Source organism: Talpa occidentalis, unplaced genomic scaffold (genome assembly GCF_014898055.3).
Source record: "Talpa occidentalis isolate TD23 unplaced genomic scaffold, MPIMG_talOcc4v2.1 talOcc4.5, whole genome shotgun sequence".
In the NCBI taxonomy this organism is placed as follows: Eukaryota; Metazoa; Chordata; class Mammalia; order Eulipotyphla; family Talpidae; genus Talpa; species Talpa occidentalis.
Window position 1 is genome coordinate 25,322,850 of NW_023604861.1, and position 24,540 is coordinate 25,347,389.

The window sequence follows — 24,540 nt, forward strand, 5'->3', positions numbered from 1 at the left end:
CAAAGATCAGTAGTGATTAAATTTGTGTTTTCAAAATTTTGAGATTGTTAACATAAAGCATTTTACTTTTATTTCTTTTTTTTTTTTTAAAGATTTATTTATTTATTTATACAAGCACTGGGTACAGTCAGAAACGCGGGAGGGTGAGAGAATTCACCAGAGCCAGAGCGAGGAACAGAACAGGCAGACTGACGAAATACACTGCTGAGGGGAGCAGCAGGCAGCAGGAGAGGTCTGTAGTACCATGTGGGACCCTCGCCAGCGGCCGGGGATCATACCGGCGCTGCAGAGAATGCGGGAGCTTCGCTGCCCAGCGCTCAACCACTGCGCCACCAGGGGAGGCCCCTTTACTTTTATTTCTAAAGTATCCACATTATACCATGCACATCACCAGTCAAGTAAATGACCTCTTCCTTCAAAGTAGCTTGAGGCACAGTGTGAAACAAGACTGGCAAATACATGAACAGGTATACCAGGTGGGGATAATTACAATGTATGCAACCATTTAGACACTTTGTTGTTGAATGTTTACTTTACCTGTATGAAACATCCATATACTGAGGCAAAACTGTCAGTTGAAGGAAACTAAGCTTGAGTCATCTTGGGTCCAGGTCATGGCGTAATGCACCTCAGAAGTCAGCAAGACTTTCGATAAAGGGCCAAACATTTTAGGCTCTATGTGCCTTACAGTCTTTGTTGCAAAACTGTAGTACTAGACGACTCCTAAGGTGTAAAAGCGGCAATAGACTGAATGTATAAGCAAACACTGCTGTGTTTGAAAGAAACCTTACTGATGAACATGGGAATTTAAATTTCTTATTTTCATATGTCATAAAATATTACATATGTGATTTCCATGACCTGCCGCCCACCCCCCAGCCTAAAAATTCTAGTTTATCTGTGGTAGAGGAAAAAGAAAAGGCCTCTTAGTAACACACGCTATGATTGACTGTGTAAGTCTATCCAAGGTGTTTTTTTTTGTGCCTCATTTATGAGTAAACTTAATAGGCACTATTAAGTATTAATAGGCACTATTGAGTACTTCAAATGACCAAAAGCATTGTTAATTTCACACTAAGGCCTTGGTAATCTAAAATGTTTCTGAGAGCCAGTTCTTAATGCTAAGCAGCTTACATGGAATATTTCACTTAAAAAGCTTCTGTTTGGTAGAACTAGTATCACCATATTAACAAGAGAAGATCGACAGGCTTATGGGCCAGTAGGTGATAGGAGGAATCTGACTTATAATCACTACTTTGTTTCTTGACCTGCACTAATACAAATATAGTCAGGAAGCTTCCTGCCCTTGGGATCTAGAACTCTTAATGCATGGCTATTATCTTTATTGAGTACAAAACATGTGAGTAGGAACTCAACTGCTAATGTATTGTCTATAGCAGTGGACCTAGTGGCTACTGGCTTTAAAGGTTAGTGTGTTGGGAGAAATAATTAGTCAGGTGCACAGGAAGAAACATGCCTTGCCAGTTAGCAGTGCAAAAAAGTATAGGGTGCAAAAAAGTAAGGAAGAAAATGACACCATGATAATGTCTTTATTTCCTGGGATATATTGAATTACTGCTCTTTTGCGTAAGACAGTTTTCAAAAGGCAATTTATAAATAAGAATATACATATTCCAAAGATAATAGACCCATTCTAATCCCAACATGATTATAAACTTAAAAAATTACAGTATGCCCAACCCTTACTTCTAAGTCCAGAGCCCTCTAAAAACTCCTCTGTCATTTAGTCCTCACTATTTATCCTGGTTCCTTCTCTGGTCTCTTCCCAAGCAAAATCGGAGCTGGAAACAATGTGATTCAGCTATATTCTGGGCATCCCACTTTTGCCTCATAATAACAACATGTGATACTAGAGTGACAATATGTGATACAATGTTGTTAGTACTGCCTTCCTAGTATTTATAGTTTTCAAAGCAGTAACTAGAGCAGTTATCACTGTAACTAAGAACTTCTGCAGAGAAATGAAGACATATTCAAGAACGAGTTTTTGAAAATGCTAATTATCATATGTACTAATAAGAATCACCCCTTCAATTAAATTTTACATCTAAATCACAAATCACATTTCTTACACATAAGTTATAATTTAAATTCATTTCATAGTCATAAATTTTTATGTAAAATAAAACTTTCTCAAAAATATTGTTAAATTCGGTGCTGGCAGTAGGGCTTACTAATAAGCAGGTTGTTGACCTTATAGAAGCTACTTTGCTCACCGTTTCTTAAACACATCACTCAAGGTAAGTACAAAAATATTTATTGATTAAAAAATAAACTTGAGCAACTTGTTGAAAGTTCCAGGAGCTTTTCTGTTATTCCTATGTCACGAGATTAGCCCTTGATTTTTCACATTAAGGAGGGAAGAAATGCTAAGCATGTTAGTTGAAGCCATTTTTCCCCAATCACAATCACATTACCAATCCTGTGCTTGAAAAATATGCGAGGAGCTACTGACCAATAGTCTTTGGTTCTGAAAGAGGTATTCTATGGACTGCTGTGCTAAGGAAGATTTGCTGTTTTCATCCAAAACCTTTGTGTTGTGTGATCTTGCTATGAAAGAAAAAGAAGAAAATACTTTTCAGTTTAAATAGGACCATTCAGTGATACAAGTTTTCAAGGAAGTAAACTTTTTAAAAAACCTAAAGATTGCCTTAAACATTCCCCTAGAAGGAAAGTAAAAATATATTTACAAATCAATAACTTATATCAAAAAGAATACTTCCTGTGTGTTAACTGCTTACTTTTAAGTGGCTGACTATAATCTCATCTCATGACGAAATGGAGGAAAGGGAAAACAAGATGGCGGCACATGTATCTGCAGGGTTTAGTTGCATACTTGCTGGTACAGTATTGATTAATAAATTTGCATATTCAAATAAGGACCCTCCTGATCAGTGTCTAAAATTATAATGCATTTCTTCAATTATGAATATGTAGTTACAACCATCCTGTCTACAAGGTGTGGCAGATGTCCTACTCAGCAGTATACCACGTAGAAGTACTATGTAAACATATGTGCTGATTGGGAACATTAAAATGCTATAAAAGCTATTTTTTAAGAAAGCAGCCTTTTATATTCTTAATTTGATAAGTAGTCTCAACTGTACCATTTCCCCTCTTTTTAGCTCCGAGAAAATATTAGAGACAAAAACATCTCACCCTCCTACTTACTCCCCTTTAAGGAAATGTTTTCAAGCACCTCTCTAATCTCTTAAGCTCTCATAGCAAAAGAGTTAGGAAATGAAGTGCTTTGATTTAAAAACCAGCTTCTGCTGTTAAATAGTATCCTGAAGAAAGAATGAGGCATAACCAAATTTTAAGAAAACTGGAAAAAAAAAAACTAGTCTAGAGTAATTACAATTAGTAATACAACCTATAACTACATCAGAGTCTCTTATGATTCCATACCTTTGTATTAAAAACTTGAGATTTATTCTCGACTTCCAAGGCTTGTACATCATTTTCCTTACAGTAACTTTCTGCTCCAACCATATCCATAACGTTACTCCCACAATTCTGTGTATTATAGCCACTATCCATCTGACAGGGATGAAAAAAAAAAAAAAAACATACTCAGGATAATACCATCAACTATAATTCACTTTTTGACCAGATTTACTTGAAAATATTTATAGAAAATACGCTTATATAGACATGATTTATGTAATGTTTGTATATAAAATGAAGTATAAAATTTTTAAATTTAAATCACTACAGTGCAACTTCAATATGGGTTATAGTGAATGTAACTTAAGATATATGACGATAAAAGGTAGTTCTTCATAGAACTGGTTGTTCTGCAAAATATTCACTTTCTAATTCCTTTAGAATCAGCCAATTCCTTTAGAAGGCACTGAAAACGTGCTGTCCTGTTGCTGATCACACTCAGCTGGTAAAAGGATTACAAAAAACTTTACCTCCCTATTACATTAACCAAACTTGTCTCTCTGAAAGACTGGTTTGCATATGTAATTTTAAAAAATTTTTTAAAGATTCATTTATTTATGCATACAAGAATTGGGGTACGGGCCAGAGGTATGGGGGGTGAGAGGATTCACCAGAGACAGAGTGGGGAACAGAACAGGCAGATTGAAATACACTGCTAAGGGAGCAGCGGGCAAGACAGGAGAGGTCTGCTGCGCCATGTGGGTAGCTTCCTGGCCGGGGATTGAACTTGTGCTGCAGTGGCTGCGAATAGCTTCATAAGTTGCGCCTTAACCCCTTGCACCACCAGAGAGGCCCATATCTAATTAAATTTTACCTAAATGGCATGCATGAGTATTCAAAATATACATTTTTAAAAGGTGTTATACACCCAATTGTTAAAATAAAAATCTTTGCTACCACATACATAATAGCTCTAGATGTTAATTTTTCACTTTAATTAAAATTTTAGCAGTATAGGACACACTGATCCAGCTCCAAGGAGCAAAAGAGAAAGATGAAATTCTAGCACACTTCAATTTTGGTACATACTGGTAAATATATATCGTTCTTAGTTGCTCCTTACAACCCTATTCACAGACAAAGCCAAAGCTTGGAAAGGGTAGTGTTCACAGTGCCACAAAGAATGAGGTGATGAACTGAGACTTCAAAGTCCCTGTTCACTTACATTGCCTTTCCCTGCCTTAAGGGCAGAGCACTGAACACGACAAGCCACCGGGATATACTCAAGGCATTTTCTTCATATTAGGATCAAAGGGAAGGAAAAGGCTGTACTTTTATGCCCATCATGAAGAGAGTACCTAGAAAGTGCATTACTTATTTGGAATATTTCTGTTTCTCAGTAACATGGATATTTTTTCGTATAAATCACTTGTGTAAAACAACATAATCTCAGGGGGAAACGTTTTGCTTTCATTCAACAGCTACTTGATCAAAACCAAAATTATCAGGTTGTTCCCAGAAAATATGATGATTACTCTTATTATTCACCAGTACCAAATAATGGATTTATATAACTCAGTACATAACTGAATATATCAACAGGGGGGTAATAAGGCATCCAGCACTTTGTTCCACTCTGTAACACAGAGAAGCATCAATGAGACTCCCAAAAGATAGTGGCTGACCCAGTGCTCTCACTGAGGCCAACACAGTGCTTCCAGGTACCAGCCAGACAATACAGATCATCTCCATAGGATCAGCAACATTTTATGGCTGAGAAGGATGATGTGCTAAAAAAGATGACAAAATCATGTTTCATTTTCTATCATATGGATCTTGCCTGGAGGACAATTATTTCCAAAGTCAAATGTGAGAGCAGAATGAGCATATGATCCGATATATACAATATCTTGAAAGTGCGCTCTTCCTCACAAAGTTACCAGAAAACGTGTTCCAAAAGAGTGAGAAGTAAACCAGGAAGGAGAAATCAAACAAAATCTGGAACACAGGAGAGGAGAAAGGGATCCCCAGATTGATGATAAAGGCATCAATCTAACCAGGATGACGATTGTGTACCATACACGGAGCCCAGGCTACAACGAAGGAAGTCAAAAGGCTCTGGGAAAATACGACTGTCTTCACGTGTTTGATGCTACCTCAGAGGCAGAAAAGAATGTATGTAAACATCTTTAACTACAAAATGTTGTGCAAAAGGCAGACATTATTGATATGACCCAACAGGTAAAATTGAAACTGGTAGATATCGCAGGTAGAATTCTACTTCAGCTCTATATAAGGGAGAGGCTTGTAATGTTACAGTGAATTGGAATCCCTTGAAGATACTGAAGCATATAGTGGATGACAATTTAGTAGTGATAGAGGCTTACAGTAGTTGACTGCGTTAGATGACTATAGTTTTTTTTTTGTTTGTTTTAAGATTTATTTATTTATGCGGGCACTGGGTACAGTCAGGAGCGTGGGAGGGTGAGAGAATTCACCAGAGCCAGAGCAGGGAACAGAACAGGTAGACTTACGAAATACACTGCTGAGGGGAGCAGCGGACACAGCAGGAGAGGTCTGCGCGCCTTGTGGGACCCTCGCCGGTGGCCAGGGATCGAACCGGCGCTGCAGAGGCTGCGGGCAGCATCACAGCCCAGCGCTCAACCACTGCGCCACCACGGGAGGCCCACATGACTATAGTTTTATATATGCTTTGAAAAAAATGAAAGAAATAAGATAACACCTTTAAGATTAACTGTGCTTTTTCTTTGAACCACATTTAGAAGCTGGGATATGTAAATGATTCTAGTAGTTTTTTTTTTTTCTTTTCTAAGCAACTAACCTCAAAGTCATAAAACCATGAGCAAAAGATTAAATTTGGGTCATTTAGAATCCTTCCATGAATTTTAAACTTCAGGATGCCAAAGCTGATAGCACGAAAGCATTAAAGGAGGGTTGTGAGAATTAAATGAACGTATATACTATATATATTTAAATATATATGTGTAGTATATACGTTAGAAGAGTTTCTGGCACACTGAAACACTGTATTAGCTATTACTAAGTCAGCATTAACTAAAATTAAAGAATACAGACTCTAAAGTTAGACTGCGAGGATTCAAATCTTAGCTCTACTACTTACTGATTATGTCAGTTTTAGGTAATTTACTTAACCTCTGACCTTCATCTTCTCATATCTAAAATTGGGTAACAATACACAAATTTCAAAGTATTTTTGTGAAGACTAAATGAGAAAACATATGGAAAATATTCAGAACAATTTCTGGCACACAGAAATGGCAGGGAAGGTCTATGTTTAAGTTTTTAAAAAATTATCAGCTCCAGTGATACTGCAAAATTGGAACTGTACAATTACATGAAAAATGTTGATTAAACACATTTTTAAGGAGAAAAGTAACACACACAAAAGTGCTCTAAATTCTGTTTTTTCTTCTGAAATGGTATCAAGGAAAAATAAAAACTATTGTATTTGGAAAACAAATACTATACCAGAAATTGAATTCCTGAGAAGCAATCTGATGCTAGCAGGTTCTAAAAACAGAACAGCTTGATTTTTTTCCCACTCTTATCTTTTTCTCCTCCAAATAAATATTGTTGTGAATATTAAATATGCATCAACAGTTGAAATTAAAAGAAAATAACTCTCTTGGGATCACCTAACATTGATATTTTTTAGGAAATTACATAATGCTGTAGTCCTCACATTTAACTCGTTTTCTCTCTTTTTTTTTTTTTTTTTTGGTGGGACCCTCGCCGGTGGCCAGGGATCTAACTGGCGCTTCAGAGGCTGCGGGCAGCCTCGCAACCCAGCGCTCAACCGCTGCGCTACCAGGGGAAGTCCTCATTTTCTCTTTTACTATAATCTTGGAAAAAGATTAAAGAACACCAAGAAGCAAGTAGAGAACTACAGAATATTAAAATAACTTACCGGGGCCTCCCTGGTGGCAAGGGGTTAGGCACCTCACTGTGAGGCAATCCATAGCCTCTGCAGCACCATTTAGATCCCCGGCTGGCTAGGGGGCTGCCCACATGGCGCAGCAGACCTCTCCTGTCTTGCCTGCTGCTCCCCTCAGCAGTGTATTTCAGTCAGTCTGCCTGTTCTGTTCCCCACTCTGTCTCTGGTGAATCCTCTCACCTCCCGCATCTCTGGCCTGTGCCCCAGCTCTTGTGAGCATAAATAAATAAATCTTAAAAAAAAAAAAAATAAAGTAAAAAATAAATTACCTGGATGTTGCTATTTTCACAAGGAATGACACTGCTTTCTGCAAGAGGTGACATGCACATATGAGAATTTTCAATACTGAAGGCAATCCCACTCACGGAATCAGTCAGAGGTAAACTACCATTGTCAACTGGCTCCTTAATCCAAGTGTTTTCATCAGCTGTCTCTATCAGGTCACCCATATCCACAGTATTATTCTCCTTCTCACTTTCAACATCTGGGAGCAGTATAAATTCTTTCTCGGAAGCACTGGATTGATTCTCTGTAATAGACATGGCAGTCACCACCAAATGTGCATTGTGCGGAGAAGCGTCACCATGCAGCTGATGCAGGTGTACCCCAGCAGGGCCCAGGGCTGGTGATGAGGCATCGGTGGAATGAATGGTTGCTTTATCTTCTTCATCTTCACTATGAGTCTCGAGAGTAAAAGGTATTCGAATCAGTGAGGTCCTATACTGAGCACCACCTCGACACATCTCAAGTCTCATTGGAGACCAATTTTTAATTGGCGAGCAGCCATCTATGTAAGGACTTCTGATACATGGATTAGTAATTCCATTAGAATGGGTTCCATCAGGAGAGTGCAGAGTAAACTTCCTTTGTTCTAAAAGGTTGGCAGGGAAAAATTACATCACAAAAACATTAAAATGGAAAAGCTATTACTATATAAATGGTAATCATGCTTCATGCCAGAAAAACTAGATTTCTGTAACAGCTATATTTTTTACTGGAGTAACATTTTAGTGTGAAAAACAGCACAGATGAATGTGCCTCCATAAGTAGGATGAGGCGCTCCCGAAATAATTCCTCTAGCACTTGCTTTTTAAAATTCAACAAAATGGGGGCCTCCCTGGTGGCGCAAGGTGTTAAGCACAGCACTATGAGGCAAATTGCAGCCTCTGCAGCACGAGTTCGATACCCGGCCGGCTAGGGAGCAATCCACATGGTGAGGCAGACCTCTCCTGTCTTGCCCGCTGCTCCCCTCAGCAGTGTGTTTCAGTCAGTCTGCCTGTTCTGCTCCCCATTCTGTCTCTGGAGAATCCTCTCACCCCCCTGTGTCTCTGGTCTGTACCCCAGCTCTTGTATGCATAAATAAATAAATCTTTAAATAAAATTCAACAAAACGGGGGCTTCCCCTGGTGGTGCAGGCGGTTAAGCGCTGCACTGTGGAGCTGTCCGCAGTCTCTGCAGCACCTGTTTGATACTGGCCGGCCGGCGAGGGTCCCACATGGCGTGGCGGACCTCACCTGTTTTGCCCACTGCTCCCCTCAGCAGTGTATTTCATCAGTCTGCTTGTTCTGTTCCCCGCTGTGTATCTGGTGAATCCTCTCACCCTCCTGCGCATCTGGCCTATACCCTGGTTCTTGTATAAATGAATAAATAAATCTTTTTTCCCCTAACGATTTATTTATTTATTTATTTATTTATTTATTTATTTATTTATTTATTTATTTATGCAAGCACTGGGTACAGTCAGAAGCGCAGGAGGGTAAGAGAATTCACCAGAGCCAGAGCGGAGAGCAGAACAGGCAGACTGACCAGGTACACTGCTGAGGGAAGCAGCGGGTGGCAAGAGAGGTCTGCATGCCATGTGGGACCCTCGCCTGGTGGCCTGGGATCGAACTGGCGCTGCAGAGGCTACGGGCAGCTTCACAACCCAGCGCTCAACCGCTGCGCCACAGGGGAGGCCCCGAATAAATAAATCTTTAAAAATAAATAAATAAAGAAAATAAAATTCAACAAAATGGGGCCTCCCTGCTGGCACAAGGGTTAAGATGCAGCACTATGAAGCTGTCCACAGCCACTGCGGCACGAGTCTGATCCCCGGCCAGGGAGCTACACACATGGCGTGGCAGACCTCTCCTGACTCATCTGCTGTTCCCCACAGCAGTGTATTTCAGTCAATCCACCTGTTCTGTTCCCCACTCTGTCTTGGTGAATCCTTTCACCCCCCTACACCTCTGGCCTGTACCCCACTTCTTGCATGCATAAATAATAAAATTCAACAAAGCCTTTTACTCATTGCAAATTATTTCCTCATAAGTATATCACTACTGTAATGATACTGTTTATATGCAAAAAAGATACTGACAGTAACAATTTAACAGCTGTATCTGTAAATAAAAAATAAATAAAATCTGTAAAAATCTGTGTTTATACAAAATACTATAAGGCAAACAAAAAACTGCAAAATAATGTTTACAATAATAAAGAGCTTAAGAATGGCATTCAAAAAGATAAAAATACTTTAAAACTTAATAGATTTTATAACTTCATTAGTTTAATGAAAACAAAGTTTTAAAAAATAGGCAAAAGCACAGAAACAATCCTCCCAATGGTAAATAAAAAGTGTTCATGTCACAGAAGTAACAAAAAATAAGGATATTAAAACTAGAGATCTCCCCTTCTCCTGAGAAACAGATAACCAACAAACATTTGGAAAGAGCTCATCATTATAATAATGAGAGATACAAAAACTAAAGCAGTACGAGAACTTGTAACAAAACCTAACAAGCACCAAAACGAATGGTAATACCAGTGTTTCTGGATGGGGAGAAACTGATATTCTCATATACAACCTGTGAAAATTTCAATCAGTGTAACTTTTTATGAAGAAAATCTAACAAAGTTCATTAAAAGTCTTAAAAGCTTTCACCAAGTAATTCTACTTCTGAGAATTTAACCTAAGGACATAAATATTTACAAGAACAGTGTATATACAAAGATAATCATTATTTGAGGGATAAAAAATTAGTATCAGCTTAAATGTCCATCAATAGTTGAAAACAAATATAAATGTTACATTCATATATATGGTATATAATATGTATAATGATACGTATTATATAGGGATTGAAAATTATGGTTTCAGACAGTAAATAATCTGACCTATGAACATACTCATAAGAAAATGTTTTGTAAAAAAAGCAGAATATAGAAGTGTGTAGATGTAAATACATATGTATGTGCACGTCTGTGTGGAGAATGAGATACACATATACATATATAAAGATAATAATAACAAAAATGCAATTTGCAAGTTTGCATCTTATTTACTATAGATTTGTTATTGTGAATATTTTTCAAAATGTGCTTTAATTTTTTTCAAAGAAAAACTGACATATTGCAAAGAGAAATATGTAAATTCCATATAGTATATTTACCACAAAAACCTTACTCAAATAAATATATCTTTACAAATAGCCAATTACCAAAGTCTAAACCTACATGTCACAAGGCATATAAAAATCAACGTATCTCTAATTTTCACATCTTTCTGTAACTTCCTTCATAAGAATTTTTAAGATAAAGACTGCTACTTTGCTGAGAATCCCTATCTTTGAAGGTAAATATTTCTTTTGTTAAAAAAAAATTTTCTAAATATGTAGAGCTCTACAATTAGAAAAAGGTAAAAAGAGCCTCCTTAATAACAAATATTGACAATATAAAATTTTTAATTAGGTATTTTTATTACAAGACCTACCTGAGAGTGGTGTCATTCCTATTTTAAATGTGACTGGTGAGAAAGTGGGTGATGGAATAGGTGAAGGATTGGTAATACTTCCCAAACTGTACTTTTTCGCACTACCATGAATAGGGCTAGAAGAAAACTGCCCCTGTGAGCAAAATAAACAGGTCAAATGATACCGTTCTTCTCCTCAGCTCTTACTGGATGTTATTTATCTATATCTTCATTTATAAACTAGGCCATGTCAACTTTAGTCATTCACCAAAAGTCAAGATGCCAAAAGGCATGGCACCTTGTAACAAGGATACTTGTTACAAAAACTTTGAAATGTGCTATTCAAAATAAAGTACAAATGCACAGTGTTTAAACAACAATTATATGTCATAATGAGCAACTGTCTACGAAAAATTTTATAGTTACTCCATTAATGCCAAATCAGATGTCTTACACTGAAAATCTTACTAAAATAATTAAGTAAATAACTTACACTGTAATTCCTTGAGACTGATGGCAAATTTGACCATTCCATATACATCTAAATACAAAATTGAAGACTCCAACCAAAAACATTCCTGTGACTAGTGATAAAACGTGAACTAGTTTAAACCTCATCAAAAACAAAACCCAAAAGACAACTATTTCTTTTGGTGCTATATCATCCAGGCCAAAGCACAGCTATATAGCAAACTAATTAGCCACTGTAGTATACTTCTTACCGAACTTGGTGTCTGCACAGGGCTCTTGCACTGTACAGGAGATAAATCTATTGAATAAAAAACTTCAAGTGATGTTTGAGCACCAGCATGAGGACTTGTGGGAGATGCAGGAGGTAAAGAGTCTGAAATACTTCCATTGCCATCTAGAAATAGCTTTCTCCTGAGGGACGAAGAACTGAGGTTTCCAGGAGATTGATCTGTGAATTCATCCGCTCTAAAATAGTCACCTTATTTAAAGGCAAGAGAACAAAAGGCAAAGTTAATTATTTTGAAGAGCAAACTACATTTCAGTTATATGAGATTTTAAAATGAGCATATACTAAATGTTTAACTTTTTTTTTCCCCAAAAAGGAAGGCAAAATTTAATTGTATATGTGATGTTTTAAATCTGAAACTATTCCTTCTGTTTCGAGTGCTTCGTTACTAGCTTAGGTAATTCCAAGAAGATGTGTCTATGAACAGCTTAAGTCTACAGTAAAGCTAATTATGATAAAAAGATTAATTCAGGCCATGTTAAAGAAAAGGGAGAAATTTCAGGATGGTTTCCTGACTTCCTTAGAGAGAGGCACTGCCACATAGTCCCATTTACAAAAAGCCATCATCAATACTCTGATTTCCCTTCAGGTAGCATAAATCTTTCACCTTTTACAAAAAGCCATCAGAACAAACCTTACTAACTTACAGTTAGTAAAGGCTTACACAAATACAATACTTACCAAGTATATTTTCTAAATTAAAATCCACAGGAAGAGACAATAACGTCTGACAAGCAGCTGGAAGTGAGCAGATAAATAAATACAAACATGGATAAATCAATACAAGCACATTACATGCAATTTAGCATGCTTCCCAATCAACCATCTCCCCATGATGCTCCAGCCAAACTGAGTTAATTCATTTATTCATCTTTCTACATAACATGATACCTTCTATAAGTGGTTCCCCACACCTTCCACTACTGATGTAAACCTGTTAATGGTAAAACTTAACTCCTAGTTGTGCTACTGAGACTTGAATAAAAAAGAAGGCAGCCTATATTTGAGGACAAATTTTCCAATATTAACAATATTTCAAATGAATCCTTTCCAAAACCAGAAATTCATTCACAAAAGCTTTGAATAAGAAAATAACAAACTTGCTACTTCTAAAACACATCTAGATGTTTCTACTCTATTTAAAAGACAACTCTCGGGCCTCCCCTGGTGGCACAGCGGTTGAGCGCTGGGCTGTGAAGCTGCCTGTAGCCTCTGCAGCGCCGGTTCGATCCCCGGCTGCTCCCTGGCCACCAGAGGAGGGTCCCACATGGCGCGCAGACCTCTCCTGCCGCCCGCTGCTCCCCTCAGCAGTGTACTTCGGTCCTTCTGCCTGCTCTGCTCCCCGCTCTGGCTCTGGTGAATTCTCTCACCCTCCCGCGCTTCTGACTATACCCAGTGCTTGTATAAATAAATTAATTAATTAAATAAAATTTTAAAAAAATTTAAAAAAATAAATAAAAGACAACTCTCATATAGCTCACTCATAAAAAGTAAACAATTTCAAATCCAGAGAAAAGTCCTAGCACATGATTTGAATTTAAAGGCAAATGTAGCTTAATATGGAACATACTTCTTTTTAGATTATATTCATACTTACCATTACTTTTCTCAGAATTAATAGTAAGCTTTCTTCCAACTGGAGATTCATTATTTATGTTAATACCTATAAAACATTTTAAATGAAATATCTTATATATCCAGAGTAAAAAATAAACCAAGTGAAAGAGACAAGGATGGCTAACATTCACCTTCAATCTTTTAAGGCTGACATCATGGAGAGCAACCATGCTTTTCTTAAACATCACCTTTTGCCTCCTTCTGTGCTATAGTAGTAATCTTTCAAGTTTTATCCTAGTGCTCCTTTGAAGTTAAAAAAATAAGTTAATTAGGCCTCCCTGGTGGCACAGGCAGTTGAGCGCAGTGCTGTGAAGCTGTCCGCAGCCTCTGCAGTGCTGGTTCCATCCCTGCCAGCCGTGGAGCAACCCACATGGCGAAACAGACCTCTCCTGTCTCTCCCACTGCTCCCCTCAGCAGTGTATTTCAGTCAGTCTGCCTGTTCTGTTCCCGGCTCTGTCTCTGGTGAATTCTCTCACACTCCCACATATCTGCCCTGTACCCCAGTTCTTGTATAAATAAATAAATCTTTTTTTTTTAAAAAGTTAATTTACAAGAAGCATGCCAAATTTATATATATAGATTACACACACACACACACACGCTTATATGCAGGCATAATTTTTTTTAATGCTTTAGAGTAAAAGTTTTTATTTGATTCAACAAAATAAGAATTTCCTATCCAGCCAAAAAGATCAATAACATAACATAACCTATTAAGACAGAATGGGAGAGGATATATTGAAATGTCTGGAATATAACTACATTATACAGCTATCTTAGAAAAGTAAAAGGAAAAAAATATAGCAGCTTCGATAGGAACGTGAATCATGAATTATAAGTAAGTATATTATAAGAGAGGAAATAAAAGATATCATTGGTATACAAAGAAATAAAAATTAGAACATTTAAAATGTCAAACAATGCATGAGAAAGGCAATAATGTAAAAACTGGGTGATGCCAGGTCTTGGTAGGATATGGGGACAGAAAGACCCTAAGTGCTGCTGGTGGCCGTGGAGACTGTGTGGTCACCTGGAAACCAGTCTGGCACCATATAGTCAAATCAGGTTAAACAAATCAGATTTTTACGATTTTGATTCATATGATTTTTAGTACACTCACATTTACCGGAATGATACTCTGGAATCTGTTTCCCATCATGATCAGTCCAAGGAGAGGGTACAATGACATCCTTAGTGAAAAACTAGGAACATTAAAATCGTACAGTTAGGCATAAATTGTCCCCAAAACATGAAAAGGTACCAGTGCTATTTTCAAATAACCATTCAATATACACTCATTGCACAGTTATATTTAAAATTTTAATACTTAAAAGCACAAATGGCTAAAGGTTGTGAAATGGAAGAAATTTAAAGCATAAGTGTAGAGATACCTTAGTACTTCGAGTCAAGTGCTTAAATTTGAATCTTGCAAATTACGCTAAGGGCATTAATTTATAAACATTTTTAATTTATCCTCCACCCCACTATTTTTCTGGTGGTTGAGGGAAAACTGATAAAAAGGAGGATGAAGAGGAAAAAGAAGTGGAGCTAGGCATATACAGGTTAAGTCAACATGAATGATATGCTGGAACTGGCTTGCACTCAAGATTGAATTATTAGTTTCAGGAATTTTGTGTGTCGGCTATTAAACAGCCAATATTAAAGATGAAAGTATATAAACCTAGAGTAAAATAAATTATATTAAAAATAAAAGTAAAATATACTCAAAACCCTCACTTGCTAATTCTTTTTCTATATGCTCTTGAGGTTAGCTAACTGTTTTCTACCTGTGTGGAGGAACTCCTGCGTATAATGGTATACTTTCCTTATTCAGTTACATCACATGAGTGACCTGACGATGTCACAGTTGGAGTAGTTACACTAGGCATTGAAGAAATCAGTGCTCTCCCCACAGCCAGAGGGCCAGTGGTTAAACCTTTACCAGCTGGCCAGAGCCAGTCTACTAATCAGAGAGCATATGAATATATGTCTTTCTTCTGTCATTCCGCATATAAAATTAAGGCTAATAAAGTATTTTTCCCTTTCCTATGTTTTGGGGAGCAAAACCTAAGAATGAGAAGAGATATGAAAAAAGGGGGTGCCTGGGAGAGGCACAGGTTGTGACATAGAGAATTGCTATAATAAAAGAAATATAAAGATCCCACTGATTTCTGAAGCAATATATAAATTCACTGAGAAAAATGCAAATCCAAATAAAATGTAAACATTTTAAAATTATAAGAGTAGAACAAATTAAGAAGTATTGTACATATGAGAAAGACAATATTTTAATGTAGCCAGGAGTAAATATGGATACTACCTTTTGGAAGGTCAATATGGCAAAATCAAAGCTGAAAATTCAGTTTCTGACTTAGCAAGTTGAGCCCAAGTACACAAAGCTATATTACAAGTGTGTTGTCCACTGCAACATTATTTGTGATAGAAAAACATCAAAACAACCTAAACATCTATCTATAGGAGGCGGTTAAGGTTATGGCTCATTCATACAATGGAACACTATGTTATTACTAAAGAACATAAAAATCTGTGTGTGCTAATTATGAAAAAATAGCTAAGAAAAATTAACAAGGAAAATTGCAAGATACAAAACAGAATGAGAATGATAGTCCTATGTGTCTAAGATATTTAAAAACTATATGCTATTAAATACATACAATGAATCTAAAAGTATACACACAAGATGTTACAGCATGTACTCTGAAGGAATGGGGTGGGTGATGAGGCCATTTTTTCATTTTATATGATTTTTATAATTTGAAGCTTTTTGGTTTTTTTATACTGTACATGCATTTATTCTATTTTTAAGTATATAATGCACATATAAAAAAATGGAATTTGCTTCTGACACACTAATCCCAGTCTTCACTCTGACATCATTTTATTTAGGTTTTCCTGCTGAATTTCCTTTTAAAATGGACAATTCTGAAGAGAATGCAAATTTTCCAAACTCTGCAAAAATGGGAAAGAACCTAAGTATATTCACCCCAGGAGGAATCAAGTGACTATATCAGAACAAGAATTTTGAGGTGGGGCCTCCCCGGTGCGCAGTGGATTGAGCTCCGCAGCCTCTGAAGTGCCGGTTCGATCCCCAGTCAGGGAGCTACCCACATGGCGCAGCAGACCTCTCCAGTCACGCCCGCTGCTCCCCTCAGCAGTGTATTTTGTCAGTCTTCCTGTTCTATTCCCCACTCTGTCTGGTGAATCCTCTCACCCTCCCGTGCCTCTGGCCTGTACCCCAGTTCTTGTATAAATAAATCCTAAAAAAAAAAAAAAAAACGAATTTTGAAGTTACCAGATAGATTAAAAAGCAGATAGTAATTGGCAGGGATAAAGCACATGAAACTGTTTTCAAACACAAAGGTTTGATTGGATATACAAAAAGGCAACACTTACACTAGAAAAATAAGTATGAAGGGGCCAGCTTATCTCCTGATCTCTGAACACAATAAAGCTGAAGTCCTATCGGGTACAGGAGAGGTAAGGAATAGAGGTGGGTGGAAGGGGGTTTGAGAGGGTAAAGCAAAATTAAGAAACACTACCATGACATGAACACCTGAGAAAATAGATAGATAAACTTTACATTCTTAGAGGAATTGAGCAAATAAACTAAAAGTGAAAAACTTAGTTCTAATTTTTACTTTTAAAAAAACAGCCTACCAATGTGATATACTTTTTCTATTTAGTGTTAAGATATTTTCTGTCATCAAACAGTTTACGCCTTAATAATCCAAAGAATTAACCACCACGAAAGATAAAATCACTGTCAATGCCAATTTATGGTCTGAAAATGTTCCACTTTCCTCTACATAAACTTAAGGTGAAAAAGAGATTTGTGCTGACCCATCCTCTCAAGGCACAATGAAGACACACTGCACCCTGAGAATGAACAGATGAAAAAAGCACAATCTTTACTAAAGAAGAATTCAAACTAGGGGAAAAAGCATTAACCTGTAGATTACTGTATAGTAAGTAAAGCTCTGAATAGCTAAAAACATTAGTCCTAGGGGGACCCAGAGAGATCTTTTTTTTTTTTTAAGATTTATTTTTATTTATTTATACAAGCACTGGGTACAATCAGAAGCGCGGGAGGGTGAGAGAATTCACCAGAGCCAGAGCAGGGAGCAGAACAGGCAGAGTGACAAAGTACACTGCTGAGGGGAGCAGCAGGTGGAGCAGGAGAGGTCTGTGCGCCATGTGGGACCCTAGCGGGCGGCTGGGGATCAAACCAGCCCTGCAAAGGCTGCAGGCAGCCTCACAGCCCAGCGCTCAACCACTGTGCCACCAGGGAGGCTCCCAGAGAGATCTTAACAAAGGGAGGCGGCAAGTCGGTGGGCAGTGGAGAGAGCAAAGAATTTTTGGGAAGTCTTTCTAAAAGAGGTGACATGCATGCAGAATTGACACTTAATTGGCTTAACAATTTTAAGTTACCTCTTCAATGGCTTTTTGTCTTTTGTCTTCCACATCTTTATCTATTCTATACAGAGATAAAGAAGAAAAATTACCATGCCATTACTTCAGATGACTGAACATTTAAAATAATAACCTTTAGAACAAATAATTTCCTTTTGTTCAAACTGGCAAATGTTACGCTCTTTTTAAAAGAAAAATTGGTATCTTACCACATTTAGTAAAGGATACTATTTAGATGTTCCATAGTAATGCTGTTAGGCTTACCTCCCTCTTCAGTTTGAATGAAATAATATTTTCCTTTAAAAGACTGACATTATTATATTACAATTAAGTGATTTAAATCAACTTTGTCATTTAATCACACCAAATAAGGAGTGTTTCATTCCACAGAAATCAAAAAATTGTTTATATCTTTCTCTTCAATGATAGCAAATTTAACATAAGTATAATTTCAGAATCAACTCTTATTCTGTAATAGAAGAAAACTATCATCCTTACAATTCTGAATAGACAAAATTGTTATGAAATAAAATGTAAACAGCATAAAATTTTGACCAAATGAATTCCTTTTATTTTTTCCCCCCACTTTCACATAATATGCAATTGCAGCTACCCAAGTTCATCAGTGGTAAGATTTAATATAAAGTGTCAGGTCCCAGCATAAGACTTACACTTGCTAAAGACTGAGTAGTTAGCTTTGTTAGGACCACTTTTTTGTTTCAGCAAAGAATATTTGCTTTCCACTGATAAACTGTTAAGATAATTTATTTTAAAAACAATAGTGTAAAACAATTTCTCTCAAATTTCTCCATGTATATATACATATTTTTTGTGGCTCAACAAATTTTATCATAAGTACGTACTTGTTTCAGAAATTAAAATCGTGAATTTTTTTTTTTAGTATGGAAAGTATGAGAAAACAGTCTCCACAGAAAATGATAATCCACATATCTCAGTGTTAACAGTCATTTTAAGGAAAATAAATTAGTTCTCTTCATCTTATCATTATCACACCAGGTCAAAATGACAGTGCATAATAAAAATGGCAGCACATAATATGACTAAATGCTGAACTAGCATTATGCCATTCAGAAACTGCTGCTTCATCAGAGGGACTTTAAGAACTTGAATATTCAGGTGATTGCTAGAAACAATGACCATCAGTTCAGCAAAGATTGCAGAGCCAAGTCATAAGTAGGGCAGGTACTTATATAACTCACAGAATACTGGCATGATGCATAAAGGTTACCAGCGTGTCCTGCAATGGATCTTTGGGGTGAGAGGGTGCTGCAGGATAATTCAGCTTCTGTATGGGCAGATTCATTTATTTATACAGGTATGATTATCTTTTTTGATAGGTAGCAGGGCATGAAAAGGGTGGGAAGCACTGAGATAGGAAACTTGGATTAGATGGAGACATAGAAAAGCACTGCTTGTTTATAAGATGAATCAACATGTTTTGTTATGAATGTACTCACTACTCTTGCTAGAAATCATACCCATTCTCTGAGTTGCATTAGTAAATTAAATTAAAATGAGGGACTTTTACAATTCTTTCCCTAACTCTACACAACAAATTTATGCACTGAAATATGCCAATATTCTTTTCATAAATTTATCTAGACAATACACAATTTATTAATAACTACATATGTTATGTCACAACTTGGTTAACTTAGTATTGTTGGTATTGTTGATTCTATACCAGAACTAGGTATTGTTGATTCTAGAGGACAGGAATAATATTCTGTACTTTTTCAGTGTTCCTAATACTTAACATTATCTCTTGATTGATAGTAGTATCCATGGTTGGATATTGAAAAGATGAGGCAAAATAACACACACTGTTTATTGAGAAACAAAAAATTAGTACCATGTGTGACTCATCTGTTTTTAGATATTATTTTCTACTTTCTCTTTTCAAGGTATTTTTTAGATTTCAGTTAAGATCCTTATCCACTCTATCTCCATTATACTCTATTTCTATAACAATTTGAATGGACATGAGTTAATAATGAGTGAGTAACCAAACATCAATTTATGTAGCCAAAAGAGAAAGAGGTAAAGTCAGACATATTTGCAAGAGTGTCTCAACATGTGTAACTTTGTGTGACTGGATTTGAAAGTTAAAGGAAAAAGTTGCTTTCCCTTTATTTTGAACTAACAACACATTTACCTCAGGACCAAAACTTAAAAGCTACTCATAATAGTATGACTGTTTTTTAAATATAAAAGATATCAGACTAAAACTGACATAAACAATAGTCCCTCAAACTAGTAACAGATACTACTACCTGCAATTTGCAATCAAAAACTAGATTTATTCTGCCTCAGAAGTGCAAATTCTCACTATTAGGCACCGTTAAGTAATTTAAGTCTGAAACACTCTAGGGCTTGGAAACCCACTGGGGACATCAACAAATAAGACTGTTCTCAACTAGGCTGAATTCAAGACAATGCAATTTAGATCCCCAAATGGTCCTTGTCAGAGTATGATATCTAGAAAAGCTCTCTGTTGCTAATGCATACCTTTTTGTTGACTGTGCCTTAACCTGGTAAGAGGATGTAAATGGCAATGAAGCAGAATTTGCTTTACCCCATATCACCAAAACCCCCCAAAACAAACAAAAAAATTCAAAATGAAAATTCAGTGGCGCAGGCAGTTGAGCACAGCGCTGTGAAGATATCCGCAGCCTCTGCAGCACAAGTTTGATCCTGGCCGGCTGGTGAGATTACCACATGGCGTGGCAGACCTCTCCTGTCTCGCCTGCTGCTCCCCTCAGCAGTGTATTTCAGTCAATCTGCCTGTTCTCAGCTTTGTCTCTCGTGAATCCTCTCACCCTCCTGCACATCTGGCCTGTACCCTGGTTCTTGTATGCATGAATAAAAAATAAATCTTTAAAAAAAAAAATTCAGTAGCAGAAGCTGTTAGGGGGAAAAGGATGTCCCAAAGCAAATTCCATATAGGCTTTGTGGACTCCACCCCCACCCCAGGTCAAAGCCAAAGACACTGGGAACTCCAAATCCCATCACCACCAAAGGGAAGGTGGCTGGGACCTGAGGGTGGGGTTAAGCAGCCAGGTGGATACAAAAGGCAGACACGTGGGCTTTGGGGGCTCTCCATTTTGGCTCTCCGCCAGCTCGCAGCATCCGGCCAGCCCAGAGAGTGACTTTGGGTTTCCAGGTCATCGGATCGGGTAGGACGCATTAAAGACTTTATTTCCCTATTTTCTCCCTGAGTTGTATATTTTCCTTATTTCTTTTTCTCTTGTAAATAAACCTTTTATTAACCCTTTTGCGTGTGTCTGTAGTAGAGTATTCATAAGTCCCTTTTAAGCGCGCGGGTGAGGACCCACAGCCAGGAACCCGTTTAATATCGGGGTTGCTCTATAACAAAGCCACAATCATGTAAGTCAGATACAAATTTCAAAATATCTTTCTCTCTACCAAATTTTGAGGAGGCAGAGTGGTCCTATAAGTAGCAGCAGATTATCTCTAAAAGAAAAGGACTCCTGTGCAGATTCAGAACTGTTAGCAAGGGAATCTTTCTGCTTGTACTTCCTCGAACTCACTCTGCACTTCTATAAAACAAATCTGCATCAAAAATTTTCTCCCCTGATACCTTTACTTATAAAAATATTCAATTTTTGGAATTTCCTATTCATCTTCACTAGATAGTATATTTTTACACTTAGGTGCAAGAAAAGAAAACTTACCGAGAACGACTTAAGTATAAAGCTTGACGATGAATGTCTTCGGGGTCTATTTCTACAGGATTTATTACAGCTAGTTGATCAATAGACCATCTAAATTCCCCTGGAGTCTTATCAAAAGAAAGGGAGTTTATGATTAAAAGTAAACTAAAATAGTTCATCAAAATACAACCAATGTGAGCTTCAAAAATTATGAGAATAGTTATCAAACAAAAATATTTAAAGCTCATTTAAACATTTTAATTTTCTACTAAATTAAATGGGAAATGGTAACCAAATCGTACCATATCAACTGAATTGACTGTATCTCTTAAAATACTAAAATCTTCCATACAGGTGATTTTAAAAAATCAAATAAAAATAGAAAAGTCACAGTAAACTAATGAAGATACAGATGTTGCACAATTCACACTCATAAGCTACACAACATGCCCATGTAAAAGCAAAATCTTTTAAGAGTTATCAAAGGTCATTACTTTCAGTAAAAAAGTAAACAGTGCTAACTACAAAGTGCCTGCAGAAACTCACAAGTTGCTCCTTAAAATAATTATGAATGATAACCAGTATTGCCTTTCTGTATTCAACTATCTAACAAAACCAAAAGTTTAAACTCTGTAATTCAGAATTTAGTTTTCACAAATTTGGACTTAAAAACCCAAGATGTCATACATTCTAGACTTGAGGTTTAAGCTCCAGTCATCCCATTATTTATTTTTATGAATGCTAACATAACTTAAACGTAACGAGTCAATGAAAAACCATGAGGTCTGAGTAGTGATTCAATATAAACTTTTTAACTGCAAAACTTTCCTCTAACACATACCTGTTTATTGTTGTTCAAGCTGACATGAAAATGAGTATAAACGGTCGTTCAGTTTGCAGTTTTTCTAGATTACTTACGAGGTTAAAATTTCAGACTTCAAAAGTTGTTCTCTAATGTAGTGAAGAGTAAAAATAATCTACAAATGATCAGGTCTTCCCTAGCACCTTAAGGGCACTTTCCCTTCCATATCGCACTTGTGCTTAACCACTAATCATTGCACATATCACATTTTTTGAAACTGCTAGTTGTGTTTATTCCTTAAGAATAGAAGTGGACTTTTAAAAATACAATGTGTAAGCTAAGAATGTTTGACAAAAACCCAAAGAATGTCAGTATTGCATGAAATGTGCAAATTACATGGAATTTAAAATTCAATGTCCATAAATAAAGCTTTAACAGGACACAGCCATACTTCTTTGTGTAGGTATTGCCTATAGTTGCTTTTGTGATGCAAGGAAGAGGTGATTGGTTGTAACAGTGACCTGTGGGCCAGATGAACTGCAAAGCCTAAAATATTTACTATCTGGACCTTGATAGAAAAAGTTTGCTGATCCCTGCAACGGAATATCAATTGAGAGTCTATGTCTAATGACCCTGATTTGTTCATGTGTAACACGTTTATTATGCCTCTTTGTATTTACCGCACTTTTCTGATATATAGCAACATTCAAATATTTGCTAAATATGGTCATCATAGATACATCACCAACCATAGCATTTAGCTACACTGGAAGTTGCAGAAAATGAACAAATTATCTACTGAATTAAAAATTAAAAAAAAAAAAAGAAATGCTGGCTAAGCCTAACTTATTTTTAGCACAACCACTATAACCATTATTGCCATTAGTTATAAGGCATTTCATTCTGCGTATGTATGCTCCATGATAAATTGTCCCCTTACCTTGTAAACGAAGATATTTTACATTTAAAATAATTTGTAAACATTAGTCAACAGTACTTACTGGTAATTTCGTTGATTTAAAAACTGATGGACTGGAGAGAGTTTGTTCATGGAGATTACAATAATCACCAGGACTTTCAAAAGGATTTAAAACGGGAATCCTTCCTGGAGTTTCCGGTGTTATTTGCATTTTTGATTCCTTGACATCTCCATAGCACAGTGAGAAAACTAAAAAGATCAGAAATATGTATAACAACTCTACAAAGATCCATACATCATATGACAATTAAAATATTTTCAACATATATTTCACAAAACAACTAGAAACCTAACACCCCCGATATTAATTTACGAGAAAAGTATCGCATACATTTTCTCAAGCGATGCTTGAAATAACGTTGAAAGCTGGAGATCATTTTGCTCGAAAATTAACAAGCACCGAGAAGTTAAATGGCTTCTAAACAGTAATACATCAAACATGAGAGAGTTCTGGTCGACCCCACAGGCAATTATATGTTCGAACAGCCACAAAACACCTTTAACTAAAGGACTTATATACCTATAGTTCTGTGTTCATTATCTCAGTCTCTATAAACATTTGCACATCCTTCGAATATCCCACTAGTTCCCTCCGGCACAGCAGTTAACATAATTATAGCAAGCAAATAAAAGACGAGGAAGCTTGTGCACGGGTGCCTTTCCTGCACATCAGCCCCGCGTGAGAAGTTCCACTGATCGGGGCTAAGAAATCAACCGCCTTTGGTTGACTCTCTTTAAATATCCACCTTTCGCTAAGACCCCCAAGATAGAAGAAGGCCTGCATTACTTCCAGCCAAAGAGGGTAATAACTAGAGAAAAAGAAACCACTTCTTGGAAGGTTGAAGTGCAGCTGGCTTCCTTGGCTGGAGAGTAGTTAAGGACACCCACACCAGTGTCACCCCCCAATCCTACGAGACCAGACTGTCTCGTGCCCCACACTTGGGGACCCACTCACTCGCTGCTCCCATTCATCCCGGGACTAGCAAACCGGGGGATCCAAAGCCGGGAAAAGTGAGCTCTCCGATTCGGGACAAGAGGGAAGGCCAGAAAGTACAAAGAACGTACCGAGGGGTGGCTATAAAAAGGAAGCCCCCGACAGTGACTCCAGGGTGCTCCCGCAAGGACAGGCCAGCTCCCACGACAGG

At 37.1% G+C, this 24,540-nt stretch overlaps 1 protein-coding gene across 3 annotated transcripts; it reads right to left on the bottom strand.

Annotated features, from left to right (window-relative positions):
- Positions 1 to 99: 99 nt before the first annotated feature.
- On the bottom strand, positions 100 to 24,447 carry BORA (BORA aurora kinase A activator). Of its 3 annotated transcripts, XM_037528948.2 has the most exons (13): positions 24,351 to 24,447; positions 23,418 to 23,584; positions 21,636 to 21,742; positions 17,938 to 17,983; positions 14,609 to 14,690; positions 13,469 to 13,534; positions 12,553 to 12,609; positions 11,837 to 12,063; positions 11,136 to 11,268; positions 7,654 to 8,255; positions 3,430 to 3,561; positions 2,477 to 2,571; positions 100 to 723 (listed from the first exon to the last, which is right to left on the bottom strand). In XM_037528948.2, exons 1-12 carry the CDS (start codon positions 24,361 to 24,363, stop codon positions 2,521 to 2,523), a joined length of 1,683 nt encoding a protein of 560 aa, XP_037384845.1. In that variant the 5' UTR covers positions 24,364 to 24,447; the 3' UTR covers positions 100 to 723; positions 2,477 to 2,520. The 3 variants fall into 3 exon arrangements, with proteins under 3 accessions (XP_037384845.1, XP_037384846.1, XP_037384844.1); XM_037528949.2 differs by lacking the exon at positions 100 to 723 and having other exon boundaries at positions 2,263 to 2,571; positions 14,615 to 14,690; XM_037528947.1 differs by lacking the exon at positions 100 to 723 and having other exon boundaries at positions 2,263 to 2,571.
- Positions 24,448 to 24,540: the final 93 nt, after the last annotated feature.